The 19717-nt window shown below is 43.4% G+C and overlaps 1 protein-coding gene and 3 long non-coding RNA genes across 14 annotated transcripts in view; 2 read left to right on the top strand and 2 right to left on the bottom strand.

Annotated features, from left to right (window-relative positions):
• Nucleotides 1–5602, bottom strand: part of WDR20 (WD repeat domain 20) — a 64384-nt gene extending 58782 nt beyond the window's left edge. Inside the window, exon 1 of one of the 6 annotated variants that reach the window (XM_086708772.1) lies at nt 5301–5602. In XM_086708772.1, the coding sequence (XP_086564898.1) occupies nt 5301–5549 (249 nt within the window). In that variant the 5' untranslated portion in view covers nt 5550–5602. Of the gene's footprint in view, nt 1–1583; nt 1725–5300 lie in introns of those variants that run through there. The other 5 variants (XM_086708770.1, XM_086708771.1, XM_086708778.1 and 2 more) reach the window with 5 other exon arrangements.
• A 105-nt stretch (nt 5603–5707) lies between these two features.
• Nucleotides 5708–19717, top strand: part of LOC147579678 (uncharacterized) — a 35725-nt gene continuing 21715 nt past the window's right edge. For 3 of the 5 annotated variants that reach the window (XR_015252011.1, XR_015252007.1, XR_015252010.1), the window contains exon 1: nt 5710–5906. This is a non-coding gene — a long non-coding RNA (uncharacterized LOC147579678). Of the gene's footprint in view, nt 5907–19717 lie in introns of all 5 variants that reach the window. The other 2 variants (XR_015252008.1, XR_015252009.1) reach the window with 2 other exon arrangements.
• On the top strand, nt 7179–9167 carry LOC147579679 (uncharacterized). The gene is made up of 2 exons (XR_015252014.1): nt 7179–8598; nt 8906–9167. It is a non-coding gene; the product is annotated as an uncharacterized LOC147579679 (long non-coding RNA).
• Nucleotides 12402–15923, bottom strand: LOC147579680 (uncharacterized). 2 transcript variants are annotated; one of them, XR_015252012.1, is made up of 3 exons: nt 15795–15923; nt 14392–14543; nt 12402–12667 (listed from the first exon to the last, which is right to left on the bottom strand). It is a non-coding gene; the product is annotated as an uncharacterized LOC147579680 (long non-coding RNA). The 2 variants fall into 2 exon arrangements; XR_015252013.1 differs by having other exon boundaries at nt 15791–15918.

Genomic DNA, 19717 nt, shown 5'->3' on the forward strand with positions numbered 1-19717 from the left:
TACTTTTCTAGCATAAACACCTAGAATCACAACGTGTTCAACTTGCTTTCACAACACACCCCACACTCCTCAATTCTCATTAAAGAAGTAGACAATGATTCCAAGACATGAAGACATCTTCCCAATAAAAAGATGCATTTATTTTCATTAAAAAACTATGGAACGCAGACTCCTACAACCTTCAGAGTTGAAAAGACCTTGAAAGCCATCCAATTCTACTCTTCTCCCCTCCCCCCCCCCCCCCCCCCCCCCATTGTAGGAATTGCTTCAGTAACACTTTTGGGCAGCACATTTGTGGCCTGGAATCTTAAGATAGGAGGGGAAAAGTAAGTCTCTTTGATTTGAATGTTAAGTAGTTCTGAGTATAGTTTTTACAAGTTGTCTGTTAGTACGTAGATTTGTTAGGTAATGTGGTTTGACAGAAGTAGATCAAAAGTAATCTGTGTCATTTGGTTACTTTCCATTACTTCATGGTCTCTTGCTACACAATTTCCCAGTTGTAAGAAAGCTAAATTTGTTACCTACTAACAATAATTTTGAATGTCTTTTTTAAACTGTGAGCCACGAGGCGCCTGGGTGGCTTAGTCAGTTAAGCGTCTATTCTTGATATCAGTTCAGGTCATAATCTCATGGTCGTGAGATTGAGCCCCACGTTGGGCTCTGCGTTGAGTGTGGAGCCTACTGGGGATTCCCCCTCCTCCAGTGCCCCCCCCCACCCTCTCTGTCTCTCTCTGTACCTTCCTTGCTCATTTTCTCTCTCTCAAAATAAATACATAAGCTTAAAAAAAAAAAAAAAAAGAAAAAAAAGATGTCAGCCACTAAAAATACCCATTTGGGAGCCCAAAATTAAATAGGCTTTTTAGCTTGTAAAAATCTTTTTTAAAGTATGGCACAGATGGACATAGATATTTTATTCAGTCATTCACTCAACAAATAAATAGTTAGAGCCTACTTTATGGTGGACACCGTGCTGGGCACTAGGAAAACAGTGAAAGCAGAAAAGACAAGATCTCTCTTCTGAGAGAGCTTTGTTTATAGAGAGACAGATTATAACCCAGAGAATTACAAATTGAGAAAAGTGCTAGAAAGGCAAAGTTCAGGATGTTATGAGAACATGTAATAAGGAAAACTGATCCAGCCTGGGAATTCAAAGCAGGATATGCTATGGAAGTGATGTCTAAACTGAGATCTGAATGGTTGCCATTCATATTTATGTAAAATTGGATCTCATAAAATGAAAGGGTTGGTCCAATAAGCCCAGCTACCTTCGGCATCTTTATAAAACCATCTCTTAAAAAAAAGAAAAGAAAAAAAGGGAAGGCCAGCACTCAATAAAAAGGTGTAAAGGCCAGTAGTTGACAATTCTTTGGAGAGGGGCAGGGTCTTGCTCTACTGCAGATCCCCCATCTAGAATAATTATCATCATAGTAGTCCCTCAAATCTTTGTTGAGATGATTAGCGTCAGGATTAAATCAGTGCTCACATTATCTTCAGTTAAGCAAAATAACTTCACAAAACTACGTCTCCATACACAAGAACTCCACTGCAAACTTCAACTGCAAAAAGAAGACGCTTTCTTGTACCTCACAGGATTGCTATCAAGATTCGAAGAGATAATACATGGCAAAATGCTGGGGTAGATCTTGCAGTGCTCGGAGGCCATGGCATCCGTGTGATCAAAAAGCTTGATCGGTCCCTTCTCACTACGACAGTTCTTTAGATTCAGCTATGCTTCATCTTCCTGACCATGAGAAAGAAAAAAAACAAAACTGTAACACAGGTTTGCACTCCCTCTCTAGCCTTGGCTTCCTCAGAGAGGGTGAGACTGCAAAAGCTGAAGGTCCCGTTTAGCTCTACAAACTGACCTGTAAATCTATTTAAAGGGCCAAGAATACACTCCTCAGTTCAGATTTGAGATGACCTCGTCATCCACTCCATTCCCCCACAACTCCATACTTCCTTTTAGGAATGGCAGCACACAGCTCGTGATTTAAGTATTCAAAGATCTATTTTCCACTTATTTCACATGCAGATTTAAGCCGAATGTATGTTTCCAAATTAGACCTTCCGAATGATCCGACTAATTGTTGTAAAACTTTGTAAGCCCCAATTTAAAAAAAATGAATAAAAACAGTCAAAATGACCAAATGTAAGAACAGAGTTATAACTCCTATCTGACTAGGAAATTATCTGCTCTATTTTAAAATCAGAAAAGACAGGGATGCCTGGGTGGCTCAGTCGGTTGAGCATCTGACTCTTGATTTCTGTTCAGGTCATGATCCCAGAGTTGTGGGAACAAGTCCCTCAAGGGACCAAGCATGGAGTCTGCTTAAGATATTCTCTCTCTCTCTCTCTCTCTCTCTCTCTCTCTCTCCCCCTTCCCTCTCTCTCTCTTCCCGCCCCCCCTTGCACATGCACCGCATGCTCTCTCAATATAAAAAAATTTTTTTAATTTAAAAAATCAGAAAAGACAATCTCAAAAACAATCACACACTCAGAAATAACAGTAAGTAAATGCAAACGCATTCATGGAAAACAGTTTTAGAAAATCATGATGACTAGAAGAGAATCGAAATGTCCACCATATAATGCTATGTTACTGCATGAAAATTAAATTTCACAAAAAGTCATAGAGCTCACATAAATTATGCAGCTAGAGGCAAATCTACATGTTTAAGATTTGTCTTATTTAAAATAATTTTGGGGTGTGGTTTTGAAAAGCTCTCCTAGGGGCGCCCGGGTGGCTTAGTTGGTTAAGGGTCTAACTTCAGCTCAGGTCATGATCTGGTGGTTTGTGAGTTCGAGCCCCGTGTCGGCTCTGTGCTGACAGCTTGGAGCCTACAGCTTGCTTCAGATTCTGTGTCTCCCTCTCTCTCTCTGTCCCTCCTCCATTTGCGTGCTCTATCAAAAATAAACAAACATTAAAAAAAAAAAAATTAAACCTTGGGGCACCCGGGTGGTTCAGTTGGTGAAGTGTCCGACTTCAGCTCAGGTCATGATCTCATGGTGAGTTCAAGCCCCATGTCAGGCTCTGTGCTGACAGCTCAGAGCCTGGAGCCTGTTTCAGATTCTGTGTCTCCCTCTCTCTCTGCTCCTCCCCTGCTCATGCTCTGTCTCTCTCTCTCTCCCAAAAATAAATAAACATAAAAAACATTTTTTTAAAAATTACACCTTGGAAAGCTCTCCTAGTTTTAACCTTCATCGAATAGCATCCAGCTAAGAGAACACAACTATGATACTTTCAAGCAAGAGAGCTGTTCTGATGATGCAAACCACAGCCACCAGATCCAGATAAGGTTTGCCACCAGAATGCTTCAGAAAGAATACACTTCAAAGAAAAAGAAAAAGAAAAAAAAAAAAGGTAACATTGACACTAGTAATTGCTGGTAAATTCAGCGGTTAAGCATTTTTAAAATTTTACATGAATTTTAGTAACTTAAAATTCTAAACTTATTTCCACAGAAAAAGTTGATCCTTTCAGTCCTAGTATCAATGTCAAGATAGCAGCTTCCCATTTGACAGTTACTTTAAAAAAAAAAACAAAACCAAAAACATTGATTATTTATTTACTCAGAGAGAGAGAGAGACAGAGAGAGAGAGAGAGCGCGCGAGCACACAGGGGCAGGCCAGAGAGGAAGAGAGAGAATTCCAAGCAGGCTCTGGCCCGACGTGCGGCTCAAACTCATGAGCCATGAGATCATGACCTGAGCTCAAGTCAGACACTCAACCAACTGAGCCACCCAGGTGCCTGTGACATTACTCGTAATGCTTATTTTAACTATATTTTACACCTGCTGAGGGTTTCAGGCTTTAAAGTTCATTACAGTTATAGTATAAATTACAATGTGAGTACTGCCATGTTCTCTTTTTAAAGAGGTGCGGACAGAAGTTAAAGAACTCATCCAAGGTCACCCAACAAGTCAGCAAAAAAGTTGAGAGCAAGCCTAAAAGTTTAGCTCCTAGACTACTAACTACTTGACGCTTTCTCAATTCCAAAAGAGAAAAAATGAAGTCAAGCGATTTACCTGCAGTAATACCAAACCTCAAACACAGTAGAACCCATCACAAACGCTAACCGAAAAGATGCACCCTGGCCAAATGAGAAAACTTGCTACAACAGGACACCACCCTCCTTAGGTCTTGAGAAACCAAGCAAACTTACTGCTTCTGGATACATTACATCCTAGAGAACGTCCACTCTTCAGTGTGTACGATTTGCTTTCACACTAACCAAACACTTAAAAATTAACCTGTTATCACCTTTATCCATGCCTACGTGCTGTGGGACGCATCAGTGTCCTTATTCTCCCAAAAGTCAAGTCAAAGACCACAAATCTCAAAGGTAAGCAGTTCTCAGTGAGAACACAGCCAATAAAGGAAAGGCTCTAATAAAGTTGCTCCTTTTGAAGAGATCTTTTTAAAGGATGATTACATGCTTCACAAAATTAATGTGAAGTCACCCGTCAAGAAAAAAAGTGATTCTTGTAAAGTAGCTTTTAAGGCATATCCCTCCCTCTTTGGGACATAGTCTGACTTGCTGGACAAGAACAATCTGGGCACGCTCACACAGAACACCCATGAACCAGCCTGGTTCATGAAAACATCATTTCGACCTCCCAACTGTAGTACTCAGTCCTTCCCATACCATAAGGGCCAAGATGACCCTCTTTAACAATCTCTCGGGAGAAGGCGCCCCGGCGGAGAAAGTGACAGCCGTCCTCCTTCTGATGTTTTCGGAAAGAGTCTTAACACCAGCAGAGGCTCCTAGGAAGTGTCAGTGCGGTCGGTAGCAGGTGGAGTAGCCCTTAGTGCCGAGCAGGTCCTTTCCGACCTAGTCTCAAGCCCTCCGCTGCCGCCCGGATTCCGCCTTCCAGACCTTCCCCAGCCGCCCCGCGCCCCCATTCTCTAGCCCAGAGCGACACACACAACTCCCGGGAGGCGAGGCAGCCTAAGCAGACAAGACGGCCACCCCACCTCTTCCGGGGACTCGCAGGCCCGCTCCCTGGCAGTGTCAGAGCCTGACGGACCCTGCCAGAGAGAAAGCAACTGTCCCCTTCTGGGGCCTCCCAGGCGGAACCCCGTGCCCCACGGCCCCTTTCCGCCGCCCCCACCCCTCTGAAACACCACCTTCCTTATTCGTGAATCCCCCTTCCTCAGGAGCACCCCAGTGGAGTTACCGGCCCACTCAAAAGTAAGAGCGACCGCCACCCCTATCGGTCACCCTGGGCCCCGCTGTCACCGCCCTGCTCCTGGCCTCCGCCCACGCCCCTGGCGGGCCCCGGTGACGCCCGGGTCGGTACCTTGCGGACCCCCTTGTAGATATAGAAGTAGAGCTCCCGGCCCACATTGAAGCAGAGGCGGTCGCCGTTGCCAGACTGGTCGTTGAGGTTTACGAAGGAGACGCGGACGGGGTTGGATCCCTGCGAGTTGAAGGGCACCCGGTTGGGCCGGCTGTACTCCGAGTGCGGCAGCAGCTTGTACAGACCTTCCCGAGTGGTGAATTGGGTCTTAATCTCGTTCATCTCCTTCCCTCCTCCCTCCGTCGCCATCTTGGAAAGCAGCGTTCATCCTGCCCTAAGTGCCCGGATCACGCCCACCGCGCAGGCGCCGTGCTGGGCTCTCGCTCTTTACCCCCCCTCCCCCGCCTCTTCCTCCTGGCCCCTCCCACCCGCGAGCCGGCCCCGCGGAGGCCGGCCGAGGGGCAGGGGCGGGCTTGTTTACGGCCGGACTGCGCAGGCGTGCTCACCTGGCGCGCTCGGCGCGCCAGGGCGTCCGGAGGTCCCTCCCCCGGGCTAGGCCCCCGGCCAGTTCCGCTGTCGCGCAGGTGAGGGAGGCTAGGACTGGAGGTCGTGCTAGCCGTGCCGCCGCTTCCGCCGCCCCCTCCGCCTCCCCCCGGGGCTGAGCCGGTAAGCCGATGCCGCGGCGGGGCTGCGGCCGGAGCGCCGAGGTGAACTGGGGCGACCTCCTCAGCCGCCTCCGGCCATGCCCTGAGGGGACCCGGGGCCCGGGGGAGCGGAGGGAGGGAGCCGCCGCGGCCGCCGCCCCAGGCGGGCTCCGCGCGTGGGGTGCCGGGAGCAAGGCGCGGGAGCCCCGACTCTCTGGCCGGGGTGGGGGGGGGGGGGTGCGGGGACGCCCCGAGGCTGGGGGGGCCCTTCCCCCAGGGCCTGCCCTCGGCTCCCCGCACGGCCCCCGGGACGCCCCTGTGCACCTCCCGGAGTCAGTTTCCGAGAAGGTACTGCGGTGGCTCGGTTTCCCGCTTCCCCACCTTCCTTTAGGCGGGCAGGGGGAGAGCGCCCTGGGCGGGCGTACGCGCCGCGGGTGTATTTGCAAGGCCGGTATCTGGGTACCTGCCTGTGGAGAGCACTGGCTAATTTTAAGGAGAAGAGGTTGTGTAGACACTTCTGTTTCTGGAGTTTGTCTTCAGCGGGTGTTTAGAGAACAGGGGGAGGGGAGGGCCGGGCCGGGCAGGGGCTTCCCGAGCCAGGGACCGAATCGAAGCCGGAGCCACTTGACTTGCTCGATAGCTTTTAAGAAAGTTAAAGACCATTGATTAAAAAGGAAAACAAAAAAGGCTCAAGTGGGATCTGCGAGATTGTGACCCCGGCGTGGTTGTGTGCACACACCGTGCGAGGCCCGGATGTGGGAGGGCAGGCACACGTGGGGAGCCTTCCACGGTCGCTGCCGTATACCTGCGTTTCTTGGCATGTTGCGCTGGGATATGAAAGTTTCTAAAGCGACAGAAACTTCCCGGGAGAATTCCGGGGGGTCGGAAGCCAACATTTGGTACACCAAGAATGAAGTGTTTCTTTAAATTCAAATCAGAACTGGAGGGTCGCAAAATTAGTGCATGAAGGGACGTTCTGCAGTAAAAGAGCCTAAATCGCAAGCATCTGTTACAACGCAAGGCGATGGCAGTGGAAACTGCCATGATGTAATAATGCATTTGACACTAACATCCTGTGTCCTTCGTACGTGTTGGCAAAAAAAAAAACACTGGAGCAAAATCCTGCTTGTTTAATAAGAGACCCCTAAAATAGCTGAAAGTTTGGGTTGTAATTGTTTTGATATTATCTGCCTTTCTCTGAAAGGCAAATAAATGTCAAGAGTCTTTTAAAATACCAGGATAAGCACTGTGGTCACCGTGGATTTATCCCAATTTCCTGTAACTGATTTTGTATTAAAAATATGTATTTATGATGATCACCTTGAGGGATGGGGACATCCTGAATCCTCTAAAAATAATTCAGCTGTGTTCCCTAGTTTTTGAGGGGGAATAAGACATGATACTTTTTAGAGGGGAAAAAAGAAACTCGGCAAGCAAAAATTAAGACCAGAAAAATCTCATTAGCCTTCAATTAACCACAGTTAACCTCAGTTAATCATAATACCTGTATGCCTCAGGTATTCGATTAAGGTTTTATGCTATAAGGTTTTATTCGATAAGGTTTTATGTGACATTTTATTGTCACGGTAATAATAGGCTGTCCCCCTTTGTCCCATTCAGAGCCTTTGGATAATCTCTATTCTTAGCATTTTTTTTCCTCTTGTAGTTTCCCCCACACACGCTGAAGGATTCAATAAATAACACCCAGATTTATATAAGTGGGCCTGACCTAAATAAAGTTCATTTCTCATTTTCACTTTCAAGCCAGGCATTTCTGAATGGGTTGGTGCCTCAGATTCCTCCCTCCCGAAACTTTGTCGGTTCCCTTTGCATTTCCTCAAACTGGAATTATTATATAACGGCTTCATGAATGATTTCCCAGTTTTACATTTTTTCTCAACTTTTCTCCATTTATAAACAGCTACCAAATTTTCCTGAAACAATGCTTTAGATGTTATGTTCTCGTGTCAGCGACTTGCACCAACCATATTAAGCCATATACCACGCAACTCACAGCCTATTTTTAGTATTACATTAATTCCCCCACTGCAGTCAAACTTCTGCCTTCACCCATAGCTCTTTCTCTTGCTTAGAAAGCCCTTCCTTTCTTCTTCATACTCTGTTCTTCAAGAACTAGTTAAGTCTCATCGTCAAGCCTTTCCAAGCCTAAAAGCCACAGGGGCACCTGGGTGGCTCAGTCGGTTGGTCGTCCAACTTCAGCTCAGGTCATGATCTCACGGTTTGTGAGTTCAAGCCCACGTCAGGCTTTGTGCTGACAGCACGGAGTCTGCTTGGGATTCTCCCTCTCTCTCTGCCCCTTCTCTGAGCGTGTGCATGCTCGCTCTCACTGTCTCTTAAAAAAAAAAAAAAAAAAAAAATCCATTTGCTTAGACCAAGGGAAGCAAGACTGGAAGGGGGAGGTCACTTTGGAGTCTAATTGTAGTAATCCAGGCCAAGGACACTGGAAGCTTGGACTAGGGATGATAGCAGTTGAGATTCGGAGAGATTAGAGGATCCTAGGTAGATTCTGAAGGTAAAGCCAGTAGGATTTCCCAACAGAGCAGATGGGATCCGTGGAAGAAATGGAAGGAGTCCAGAATGACTCCAAGGTAAACATAAGCAACCGGAGAGTGGAAATGCCATGAACTGAAATGAGAAGATTAGAGGGGCAGGTTTGTAGCAGAAGCTCAGGAGTTCAATTTTGGACGTGTTGGGTATGTCTGCTAAGCATTTGAGGGAAGTGTCTAGGAGGCAATTGAATAATCAAGTGTGGAGACAAGTCTGAGCTGCTGGCATGCATTTGGCAGTCATTAGCTGAAAGGTGGTATTTAAAGCCTGGGTCCCATCACCAAGACAGTGAGTGTGAACATTGGGACAGACCTGGAGGTACGGTGGGTGTGGAGGAAGAGGAGGAATATTTGTGGATGTCTTAAAGCATGGCTTTTGTGTGTGTGCGCAGGTGCATGCAACTTAATACAGACAGAATATTCACTTCAGGTCCAATGTGTCATTGTTTTTCAGATTCAGAGATTTAATCCATGAAAATTCTGAAAAGCATGTTTGTTTTTTAAACTTTGAGGAGAATGAGAAGGGGCGCCTGGGCGGCTCAGTCAGTTAAGTGTCCGACTTCAGGTCACGATCTCGCTGTTCATGGGTTCGAGCCCTGCGTTGGGCTCTGTGCGGACAGCTCGGAGCCTGGAGCCTGTTTCAGATTCTGTGTCTCCCCCTCTCTCTGCCCCTCCCCCACTTACGCTCTGTGTCTCAAAAATAAATAAACATTTTATTTTTATTTTTTTTTTAAATTTTTTTTTTCAACGTTTATTTATTTTTGGGACAGAGAGAGACAGAGCATGAACGGGGGAGGGGCAGAGAGAGAGGGAGACACAGAATCGGAAACAGGCTCCAGGCTCCGAGCCATCAGCCCGGAGCCCGACGCGGGGCTCGAACTCACGGACCGCGAGATCGTGACCTGGCTGAAGTCGGACGCTCAACCGACTGCGCCACCCAGGCGCCCCAAAATAAATAAACATTTTAAAAAATTAAACTTTGAGGAGAATGAGTGGTTGCCACAGTGACTCTTTAAAAAGAAATAAGCATGCACAGGTGTCTTTAGGAACCACATTTAACCCTTTACTGACTCATGTAAAGTACCCAGTCTCCAATGTATCTTACTGGTTGAACTTACTGTCTTACTACATTATGACTCGGTATTTTCTTGTAAGACCATTATGGGACTTGAAAACAAATTTGGAAAACATCACTTAACATAGTATCCTTCACATACCAGCTTACTTTCTAAAGCCTCAGATTTGCAGAATGGTAAAACTGACACAGTCAGGATTACTAAATTATGACATGATTTGATATAAATTGATCTTGCACAAAGCATCTTATTCTTTATTCAGTAATCATCATGAAGTAATACAGTACTTAATATTTCACACATACCTTGAAATAAAAGTGCTTTTCAAAGATCTTTTAAAGTCTTCAAATCCCATTTTGTGGGAGTCTGGGCATTATGCTAAGTATTTATACATGCTGTCATTTTCATGCATAACCTTATAAAGTAGGTACTATTTATCCTCTTCTTACAAGTATGAAAACTGAGAGAGTAATGAAATGACTCGTCCAAGTTACTACCGTAGAGCTAGGTAGCTAGCAGAAATAAAATTTGAATTCAGGTCTCATAAGAGAAACATCTTGGAATAAAATAACAACATACTAGTTTCTAAACTGTACTAAAAGGGGAAGAATAGCAATTCAAGTGGAGCAAACATGTATTTTTTTTTTCTTTTAACTCAAAACTAGAAAAACTAGGGGCACCTGAGTGGCTCAGTCAGTTAAGTGTCTGACTTCGGTTCAGGTCATGATCTCACAGTTCATGAGTTTGAGCCCCACATCCAGCTCTGTGCTGACAGCTCAGAGTCTGGAGTCTGCTTCGGATTCTCTGTCTCCCTTTCTCTCTGCCCCCTTCTCCACTTCGGCTCTGCCTCTCTCTCTCAAAAATAAATATTTAAAAAAAATTTTTTTTAAAGAAAAAACCCACAGACTGGGAGAAAATATTTGCAAACCATGTATCTGATAAGGTATTTGTATGCATAGATTTCCTACAATTCAGAGAGCAAATAATCTAATTTTAAAATGGACAAAGGACCTGAATATTTCTCCAAAGATCTACAAATGGCCAGTAAGCCATTCATAAACATGAAAAGATACTCAACATCACTCAACAGAAATGCAAATAGAAACCACAGTCTGATCCCACTTTGCATCCACTGTGATAGTTAAAAAGACACATAATAAAAAGCGGTAAATATGTGGAGAGATTCAAAGCCTCAGATACTGCTGGTAGCAATGTAAAAACAGTGCAGGCACCTTAGAAAATAGTCTGGCATTCCTCAAAAGTTTGCCATATGACCCAGCAATCCCACTCTTAGGTATATACCCAAGAGAAGTGAAAACACGTCCACACAAAAACTTGTACACGAGTATTTGTTGAAGCATTAGCTATAATAGCCAAAAAGCAAATGTCCACTAACCGATGACCGTATAAACAAAATGTGGTATATCCACGCAACAAAGCATTCAGCCATAAGAAGGAATAAAATACTGATGCATGCTGTAACATGGACAAACCTTGAAAAAGCATGCCGAGCGAAAGAAGGCAGAGATAGCCATGATTCCATTTATATGAAATGTCCATAGAGACAGAAAATGGGTTAGTGGTTGTCTAGAGGAGGGGAGGGTGAGGGAGAAAGAGTGACTGGTAATGGGTATGGGGTTCCTTTTTGGGGTGATGAAAACGTTCTACTTTTTTTTTAATGTTTGCTTTTTGAGAGACAGCAGGGAAGGGGCAGAGAGAGAGGGAGACACAGAATCCGAAGCAGGCTCCAGGCTACGAGCTGTCCGCACAGCTAGTTGCAGGGCTTGAACCCACAAACCACGAGATCATGATGTGAGCCGAAGTCAGATGCTTAACCGACTGAGCCACCCAGGCTCCCCAGTGTGTCAGTACTGTCTGAGGTGATAGCGGCACAATCCTGAATATACTAAAAACCACTGATTTATACACTTCATAAACGGGTGAATTGTATGTGCTGTTAAACTAAAACCAGAACAGACTATACAGTGCCCGCTTTTTCAAACTGCTACATCACTAGAAACAAATACTTCTAGATTGTTTGAACATCTAAGAAACAGAGCTATTAGGGTTCTGAATACCCAGAAAGTTTGAGAAGGTCTGCCATAAGGCATGAACCTCCCTCAGTTTCCAAGTTCAACCTGCATTTTTATCTCTATCTGAATCTATTGCTCTTCTCTTCAAGGATCAAAGGAAGAAGTATCTCTTTCCAAAACGAATTTCTCCACATGTTCTTGTACTCAGTCCCTCTTATCTCCTCCGGATGCCACCCTCCTGCAGTGTCTTACCCTGTCTCCCGGACAAGCTCTCCCACTGCACTGCTCCACTGCCTCCTTCCGTGCAGCGTAAACTGTTAAGCTGAGCAAAAACAGTAGCAGCAAAGAGGGCCTGGGGGTCTGTTCTGCCTGAGAGTTTGGCAGGGGTGTTTCTCCGATTGGAAACACCTCTATCACCCGTCTCCAGCCCCAGCCTTAAAAGATCCACGGCTGTCTCCCATCCCCTCATAAACAAGGCTCCACGTGTGCTGTTGTAATTGTCTTAGACCCTGGGGATAAGACTCAAATTGGGTTCCATCCCGTAGGAATAAAAGAAATTCTATAGCGTAGCGATAAAAGAAGAAATCTAGGAAGAAAACGAAAGCATCGTTTGTCAGGAGGCTGTGACATTCTGTTACTCCCAGGCATAGAACCAGTGGGATTATTACTTAGAGTATTCTTAGCACTGCACCCAAATTAGGACATCGCTTTTTGTAGCTAGAACTTGTGGAGCTTTGTTTTTCATTGTGAAGCTTTTCCAGTTAGAGGTTCAGTTACAGACTTTCCAAGCAGCCCAGTAAACATTGTGGATTTTATCTCTTTAGAGATTAGAGCAAGGACATTCGAGTTTAATAACCTCATTTATAGTTTCTGACTTTTTCTGAGAACCTCAAGCAGGAAAGAGAGAAAAGGAGGTTTGGGGCAAAAAAAGAAGTGGGTATACTCTATGTGAAGAGAAAAAATTAACATGCCGCTTATACATGATTAAGATGTACTTCTCAGTCACCCCCCTGGAGACCTCTTGTCGACATTTTGGGACTGTTGAGACGGACCCAGTAAAGCTGAGTGATTCTAGTCACAGATTTCAGTGACGTAGCAGTTGGGGGCCTGTGACAGAAAGGAAGATGCGTTTGTTAACAATTCAGATTCCATTTTAGTAGTTACTGTTTGGGAAAGTAGAAATACAGTTTACGATACTGAAAAGATCTAGTCTAGGATGGGGTAGGGAGTGTTCTCTGAAATATTATCTTCAAAGAAGAATGTTTCTGTTATGAACCCAGTTAGACAGAGTTTACTAACAGGAGGACCCAGTCTTTACTCTTTAGAACTGGAAGAATCCCCTATTGTATCATGAGGCACATCGTAAATGCTCAACATGTACTGAGTTGAAGTTCTAGTTTTCTCCTCTTCCTCCTTGCTGATATCTTTGTGGGGTTTTTTCTTTCTCTTCCTGGTGTTTCTGTTTCTGCATGTTCCCTTACCGAGGTGTGGTACTTGTAGTTCCTCATACCTGTCACGCCTGCGCTTCTGTGCCTTTGCACAGTCTAGAGTCCCTTTTACCTGTGTTCATCAGAAGGGCCAGACTGCTGCCTCGTCCTTTAAACCTTACCCAGCGGATTGCCTCTGCCTGCTGTGCCCTGTACTCTGCCTGGTTATCCCTCAGATTCCAGCTGGAAGGCTGCTTTCTCAGAAGGGCTTTGGCTGACACCCCAGCTCTGGGTTATGCCACCTTGTATCTCCTCAGCTTTGTTATCTCCTTTGCGAGACTTGTGTATTTAAGTAACATCCACCTCTGCCTGTGGACTTTAAGCTCTCTGAGAACAGGGATCCCTTCTTTTCATTCAGCATTTTGTTTCTAGGTTGGGTACTGGCATTCAAGAGGTATTCTACATAGTTGCCAAGTGAATGACTCGCCTTTGAGAAACATTCTCTAACTTTTAGCACTCACGTTAATACTTAACTTTGTTATGACATTTGTTACATGGCTGTCTCATCTCACTAGATTGTTAGCTACACATGATTGCAGTTCACATACTTGAAAACGTGCCCGTTCGTGCTTTTTCTCATACCTTACCCCTGAGGTGAAACTTTGCTTTAGGGTCACGTCACTTGTACTTTCAGATAGTTCTGCTTCTAGTTTCTGTTGGCGGTGGGGCAGGGGGTAGTTCAGCCCCTTGCTTTATGTATTTCGCTTTCAAGTAAATACCTATTTAGCATGCGCATTTTTCAGTCACCGCCTTAGCCCTAGCTCAGTCTATTTTCTTCTCTGCAAAGCCCCCCATCCCCCCCAAACCAAAACATATTCTTGGAGAATAATCTTTAAGAGTCACGTTTCGATTTAGTAGGATAGAATATTGAATTTGCTGGAGAATTTTGCATAAGAATTATCAACTGAATATTGCAGCTCTAGATCTGCTTGTTGGGGTAAGAAAAGATCATGAAAGGTAATTGGTGCTCAGGACTGTTTAGTGGATAGAATATGGACCCAAAAAAGAGCATTGGACTTAAAGTCAAAAGACATGACATGAGTTCTCCTCATGATTCCATTATTATTGTGCTGAATGTGCTAGCCAGTGCACTAGGAAAAAGTTCAAAATGAAATTACCATAATTTATCTAGGACTATATATTGGAAAACCTAAGAGGAGCAACTGAAAATCTCTTATTAAACAATAAGTGTAACAGGGTAGCAGGTTATAAAATTAATATGCAAACTTTGTCATGTGAAAATAGTAACAAATTTAGATATAACAAGTTCTATTTAAACTCATCATTGTTAAATATGACAAAACTCCTATCACTCACAATGACACTATAAAATACAGGACTAACCTTACAGTTGCTCGTACCCATCATACAGACGACTGGGGGTCTTTAGTCTCATTGACAGCAGTGTGGACGTTGCCCCCTGGGGTTGGGTTGCACAGTGTCTCTGAATATACTTAGAAAGTTTTCAGAAACTACTTGAAAAAATCCTATAAAACCTGTAAAGAAACTAAAATAATTAAATGAAACACCTTGTTTTTGGGTGAGAAGACACAACACTGTAAAAATGCCAGCTCTTTCTGAATTAATGTACAAATTGAATGCAGTCCAAATCTAAACAGAATTTCCTTTAGAACCAGTCAAAACTACTCTAAATTTCATTTGGCAGAATAAGATATTGAGAATCATTGGAAATTCAGGGGGAAAAAAAAAGTAATATTGGGGGAGGACTTGCCTCCCAAATATTAAAATGTGTTATAAAGCCTCCTTAGCGAACACATCAATGCAGTGTAATGGAGAACAGAATTAGACCCCGATAAGAATGGGCTTATGGTAAAGATGGCAGGGTTAATTTAATAAAAGGTATTGGAACAGCCAACCAGCCGCTTATAATAAAATAAATAGAGGTTCCTACTTCTCTCCTTGTTCCAAAATAAACTCCAGATGGATCAAAGATTTAAATATAAAAAAATTAACCATAAGAATCTAAAAAGAAGCTACTTGAGTAATATATTTGTGATCTTGAAATAGGGAAGGCTTTTCTAGACATAGCCCCAAACAAATAAGCCAAAGGATATTTTTATTCTGTAATTTGCATGGTACAAAATACCATTCAAAAAGACAACAAACTTGGAAAAAAGATTTGTAACACATATGGCAAGTGCACAAAATCCCTAAACTTGAAAATACTTCTTTAAATCAGTTAGAAAGGAAACCTAACCCAGTGGAAAAAAATAGACAAAGGGCCTAGCAAGCAGCTCACAAAAGTTGCATTTTTCAGGCTTTTTATTTCTGACATCTGAGTTTCCTGTCCTGCCTAGAAAGAACTTCCCCACTCCAGGATGCTTAACTTTTCTTACGAAAGATACACAAATTAAAACTTTTTACTATCACATTGGAAAATATCAATTATCAGTATAAAATTGATAGTATTGCCACAGTTGTTGGTGTTTATAAAAGTATTAAGAAGGATTGACAGGAATGTAAATTGATATTTGGAGGACAGTTTATGAATGACTGTCAAAATATGTATTGTAGTTCCATTGACTTCACGACTCCAATTCTTAGGAATTTATCCGCACAAATGTACAAAGTTTACGTACACAAGGATTTGCACGAAGCATTGTTCCGTTTAATAGTGAAAAATTGGAAATTGCCTAAATACTCATCAATAAAGAATTAGATAAATTATGGAAATCCTGTACATTGCAGTTGTTAAAAAAAAAATGCATAAGGCCACACATACTGACATGGAAAGAGTACGTGGGAGTTCATTTGTGAGAAGTTAACACTTACATACACAGTGGTACCCATGGTTCTGCCTCCAGAGTTTCAGTTACCCATGGTTAACTGGGGTTCCACGGCACATGAGCCTCCTCCTGACTGTTGTCGGAAGGTCAGTAGTGGCCTCGTGCTACATCACAATGCCTACGTTATTAACCTCACTTCATCTCATCACATGGGGATTTTATCTCCTCACATCTCACCCAAAAGAGGAAGGATGAGTGCAATACATAAGGTATTTGGAGAGAGACCAGTTTCACATGTTTTATTACAGTATTTCATTATAGTGCTCTGTTTTGTCATTGTTAATCTCTCACTGTGCCTGATTTGTAATAATTAAGCCTTATCATAGGTATGTATGTATAGGTATGAAAAAAACAGTATATGTAGGGTTCAGTACTCTCTGGTTTCAGGCATGCACTGAGGGTCTTAGAATGTATCTCCCGTGAATAAAGGGGGACTCCTGTACCTATAGGGTTTTGTTAAGCCCAGAGTTTGAGAACTGACTATATGACTCACTTTTTAATTTTGGAGAGTAACTTCCCAGAATGTATTGTGCTGGAAATTATGGTGTTCTATACATGACATGTAAAGGCTCAAAAGACAAAGTGTATATAAAATCTCTTTTTAAACAGCAATACACCATATACACCATATATATACCATATATGTGGTAATCAAAAGTTGCTAAATTCGGATGACCTCCATGATTATCCACATTCTAACAAAGCTAATAGACCTATAAATTTTTCCAAATGGACTTAATGTAATACTATTTTTTTTTGGTCTTCATAAACAATTCTTTAAGTTTTTAGGGGATAACAGACCCACTACAAAAACCCATGAAAGCTTTGAACCCCATTCCTCAACCCAAATGCATATACCTGCCATATTTTATATATGAACTTTTAGGGTTTGATAAGACACTTCATCAAAACAATCCATGGACTCCTACTATAAACTTCAGTCTTCACAGTGAATAAAGAGGAAAACAGTTCAATGCTGCGATTGGCTTGTGACCACCCCCCGCCCCCAACACACACACAAGGCTAAGTTAATGTTCTAACCCCTGGTTCTGTTAAATATGATCTTATTTAGAAATACCATCATTGCAAATGTATTTAAGATGATGTTTTTAAGGTAGGCCCTGAATCCATTATGACTGATATCCTAATAAAAAGAGAGGCACCTGGGTGGTTCGGTCAGTTAAGCGTCCGACTTTGGCTCAGGTCATGATCTCACAGCTTGTGAGTTCAAGCCCCACATCAGGCTCTATGCTGACAGCTTGCTTAGAGCCTGGAGCCTGCTTCAGATTCTGTGTCTCCTTTGCCCCTCCCCCATTCACACTCTGTCTCTCTCGGTCTCAAAAATAAATTAAAATGTTTAAAAAAAAAAAGAGGAGGAGGAAAAAGATAGGGGTACCTGGGTGGCTCAGTCAGTTAAGCATCCAACTCTTGGTTTTGGCTTAGGTCATGATCCCAGTTTGGTGAGTTCAAGCCCCACATCGGGCTCTGCACTGATAGCACGGAGCCTCCTTGGGATCCTCTGTCCCCATCTCTCTCTGCCCCTCCCCCACTCATTCTCTCCATCTCTCTCTCTCTCTCTCTCTCTCTCTCTCTCTCTCAAAAATAAACATTAAAAAAGTGAATTTTAGATATGCAAAATATGCCAATTGGGGAAAAAAGGTAAAATTATTATTTGCAAATGATATTGTTTGCATAGAAAATGGAATAGAATGAATGGAGAAACTTCAAACAATAAGAGAATTTGCATATATTTTATATGTACAAGCTACAACTAGTTGGTATATGGAAGGCTCCATTTACAATAGCCATGAATAAGATAAAACATCAAGGAATATATTCAGTAAGAACCGTAAGATCATGATAGTAAAAACTGTAAAATACTACACAAGGACTCAGAAGAACAACTAAACAAGTGGAACAGCACACCGTGTTCTCGAATAGAAAGACTCAACATCATGAATGTATTCTTCCTAAATTAACCTATAAATTTAATGTGACTCCATTAAATTCCAAACCATGTTTGGAAAATAGGCAAGATGGTATCAGAGTTCAAGTGGAAAAAATAAAAAAGAGCTCTGAAAGTTCTAAAAAGAATAAATGGGGGGGCGCCTGGGTGGCTCAGTCGGTTAAGCATCCGACTTTGGCTCAGGTCATGATCTCACGGTCTGTGAGTTCGAGCCCCATGTCGGGCTCTGTGCTGACAGCTCGGAGCCTGGAGCCTGCTTCCGATTCTGTGTCTCCCTCTCTCTCTGACCCTCCGCTGTTCATGCTCTATCTCTCTCTGTCTCAAAAATAAATAAACATTAAAAAAATTTAAAAAAAAAGAATAAATGGAGAATCCACTCTATTAAGTATTAAAAGGTAAGAAAATACAATAAGTAGTGTAGTGCAGGCACGTGAATAGGTCAACAGAACAAGAATTTCAGAAATCTAAATATACAAGAATTTTGTACATAAGTTGTTTCTTTTCCTAAAGTATTTATTTTAAGAGAATGAGACTCCCTAGCAGGCTCCATACTGTTAGCACGGAGCCCAAAGCAGGGCTCGAATTCATTGAGGTCATGACCTGAGCCAAAGTCAAGAGTCAGACGCTCAACCGACTGAGCTACCCAAGGGCCCCTGTAATTATTTTGATGTTATTTAAAATGTGTAAGTGAAAGATGAATGCTTAATAAATAGGATTAGGACAACTGGGTAGCCATCTGAGGGAAAAAATCCAAATGAATGAAAAATTAAAATACCAAAAAAGAAAATAGGACCAATAAGGGGAGACTTTTTTTAAGTTTTTTTTAATGTTTTGTTTATTTTTGAGAGAAAGAGTGAGTGAACGAGCAAGCAGGTGGGGGGCAGAGAGGGAGGGAGACACAAGAATCCAAAGCAGGCTCCAGGCTCTGAGCTGTCAGCACGGAGCCCGACGCTGGGGCTTGGACTCACATACTGTGAGGTCATGACCTGAGCCGAAGTCAGACACAACTGACTGAGCCACCCAGGAGCCCCAGGAGACATTTTTAATAATCTTGGAATGTAGAAAGTCTATCTCAATAAGACGCAGGGTGCGGAAGCCATAGAATCAGTTTGACCACACTGAAGAATATTTTCCTTCCTCAATACTTGCAGATGCTACAGTCCCTACTACCACGATGGCATTTTGGTCCCCCTCAAGGACCTTCCAGGGACCTTTCCCTCTAAAACAATAACAAAGTAAACAAAGGAATGTGTGTTTCAGCACAGGCCATTTTCTTCTACTTCTCCCCGTGTTTCTTTTCAACGTTTTTTTTTTTTTTTTTTTTTTTTTTTTTTTTGGGACAGAGAGAGACAGAGCATGAACGGGGGAGGGGCAGAGAGAGAGGGAGACACAGAATCGGAAACAGGCTCCGAGCCATCAGTCCAGAGCCCGACGCGGGGCTCGAACTCACGGACTGTGAGATCGTGACCTGGCTGAAGTCGGACGCTTAACCGACTGCGCCACCGAGGCGCCCCTCCCCGTGTTTCTAATATCCCCAAACTCAGCCATGATGAAGCTCAGGCGAGGCCCAAAGCCTTGCTAGCGGGGCAGTTCGGGAAGGGCAGGCACAGTGGAGGCTGGGGCTGCCTCCCTGGCTCTCCCTGTCAGGGAAAGCAGGAGGCTGTAGGCAGCCGGTGGACGGAGGGGGCCCTGGCCCTGCTCCCATAGCAGCATCACCCAAGCCACACACTGGAAGCTCTCTGCTCCCTGCTTGGCTGCCCATCTCGCACCTTTATGTAAATTCTCTGACTCACCTTTGCATGGAAAATAAAAGGGCTTTGTTTTAAAAAAAAAAAAAAAAAAAAAAAAAAACCGTTTTCCTTTCCAATAAACCACTATAAGCAAATTCAACAAACAA

The sequence above is a fragment of the Puma concolor genome, chromosome B3, assembly GCF_028749965.1.
Source record: "Puma concolor isolate L17-30 chromosome B3, mPumCon1.1.hap2, whole genome shotgun sequence".
Lineage (NCBI taxonomy): Eukaryota > Metazoa > Chordata > Mammalia > Carnivora > Felidae > Puma > Puma concolor.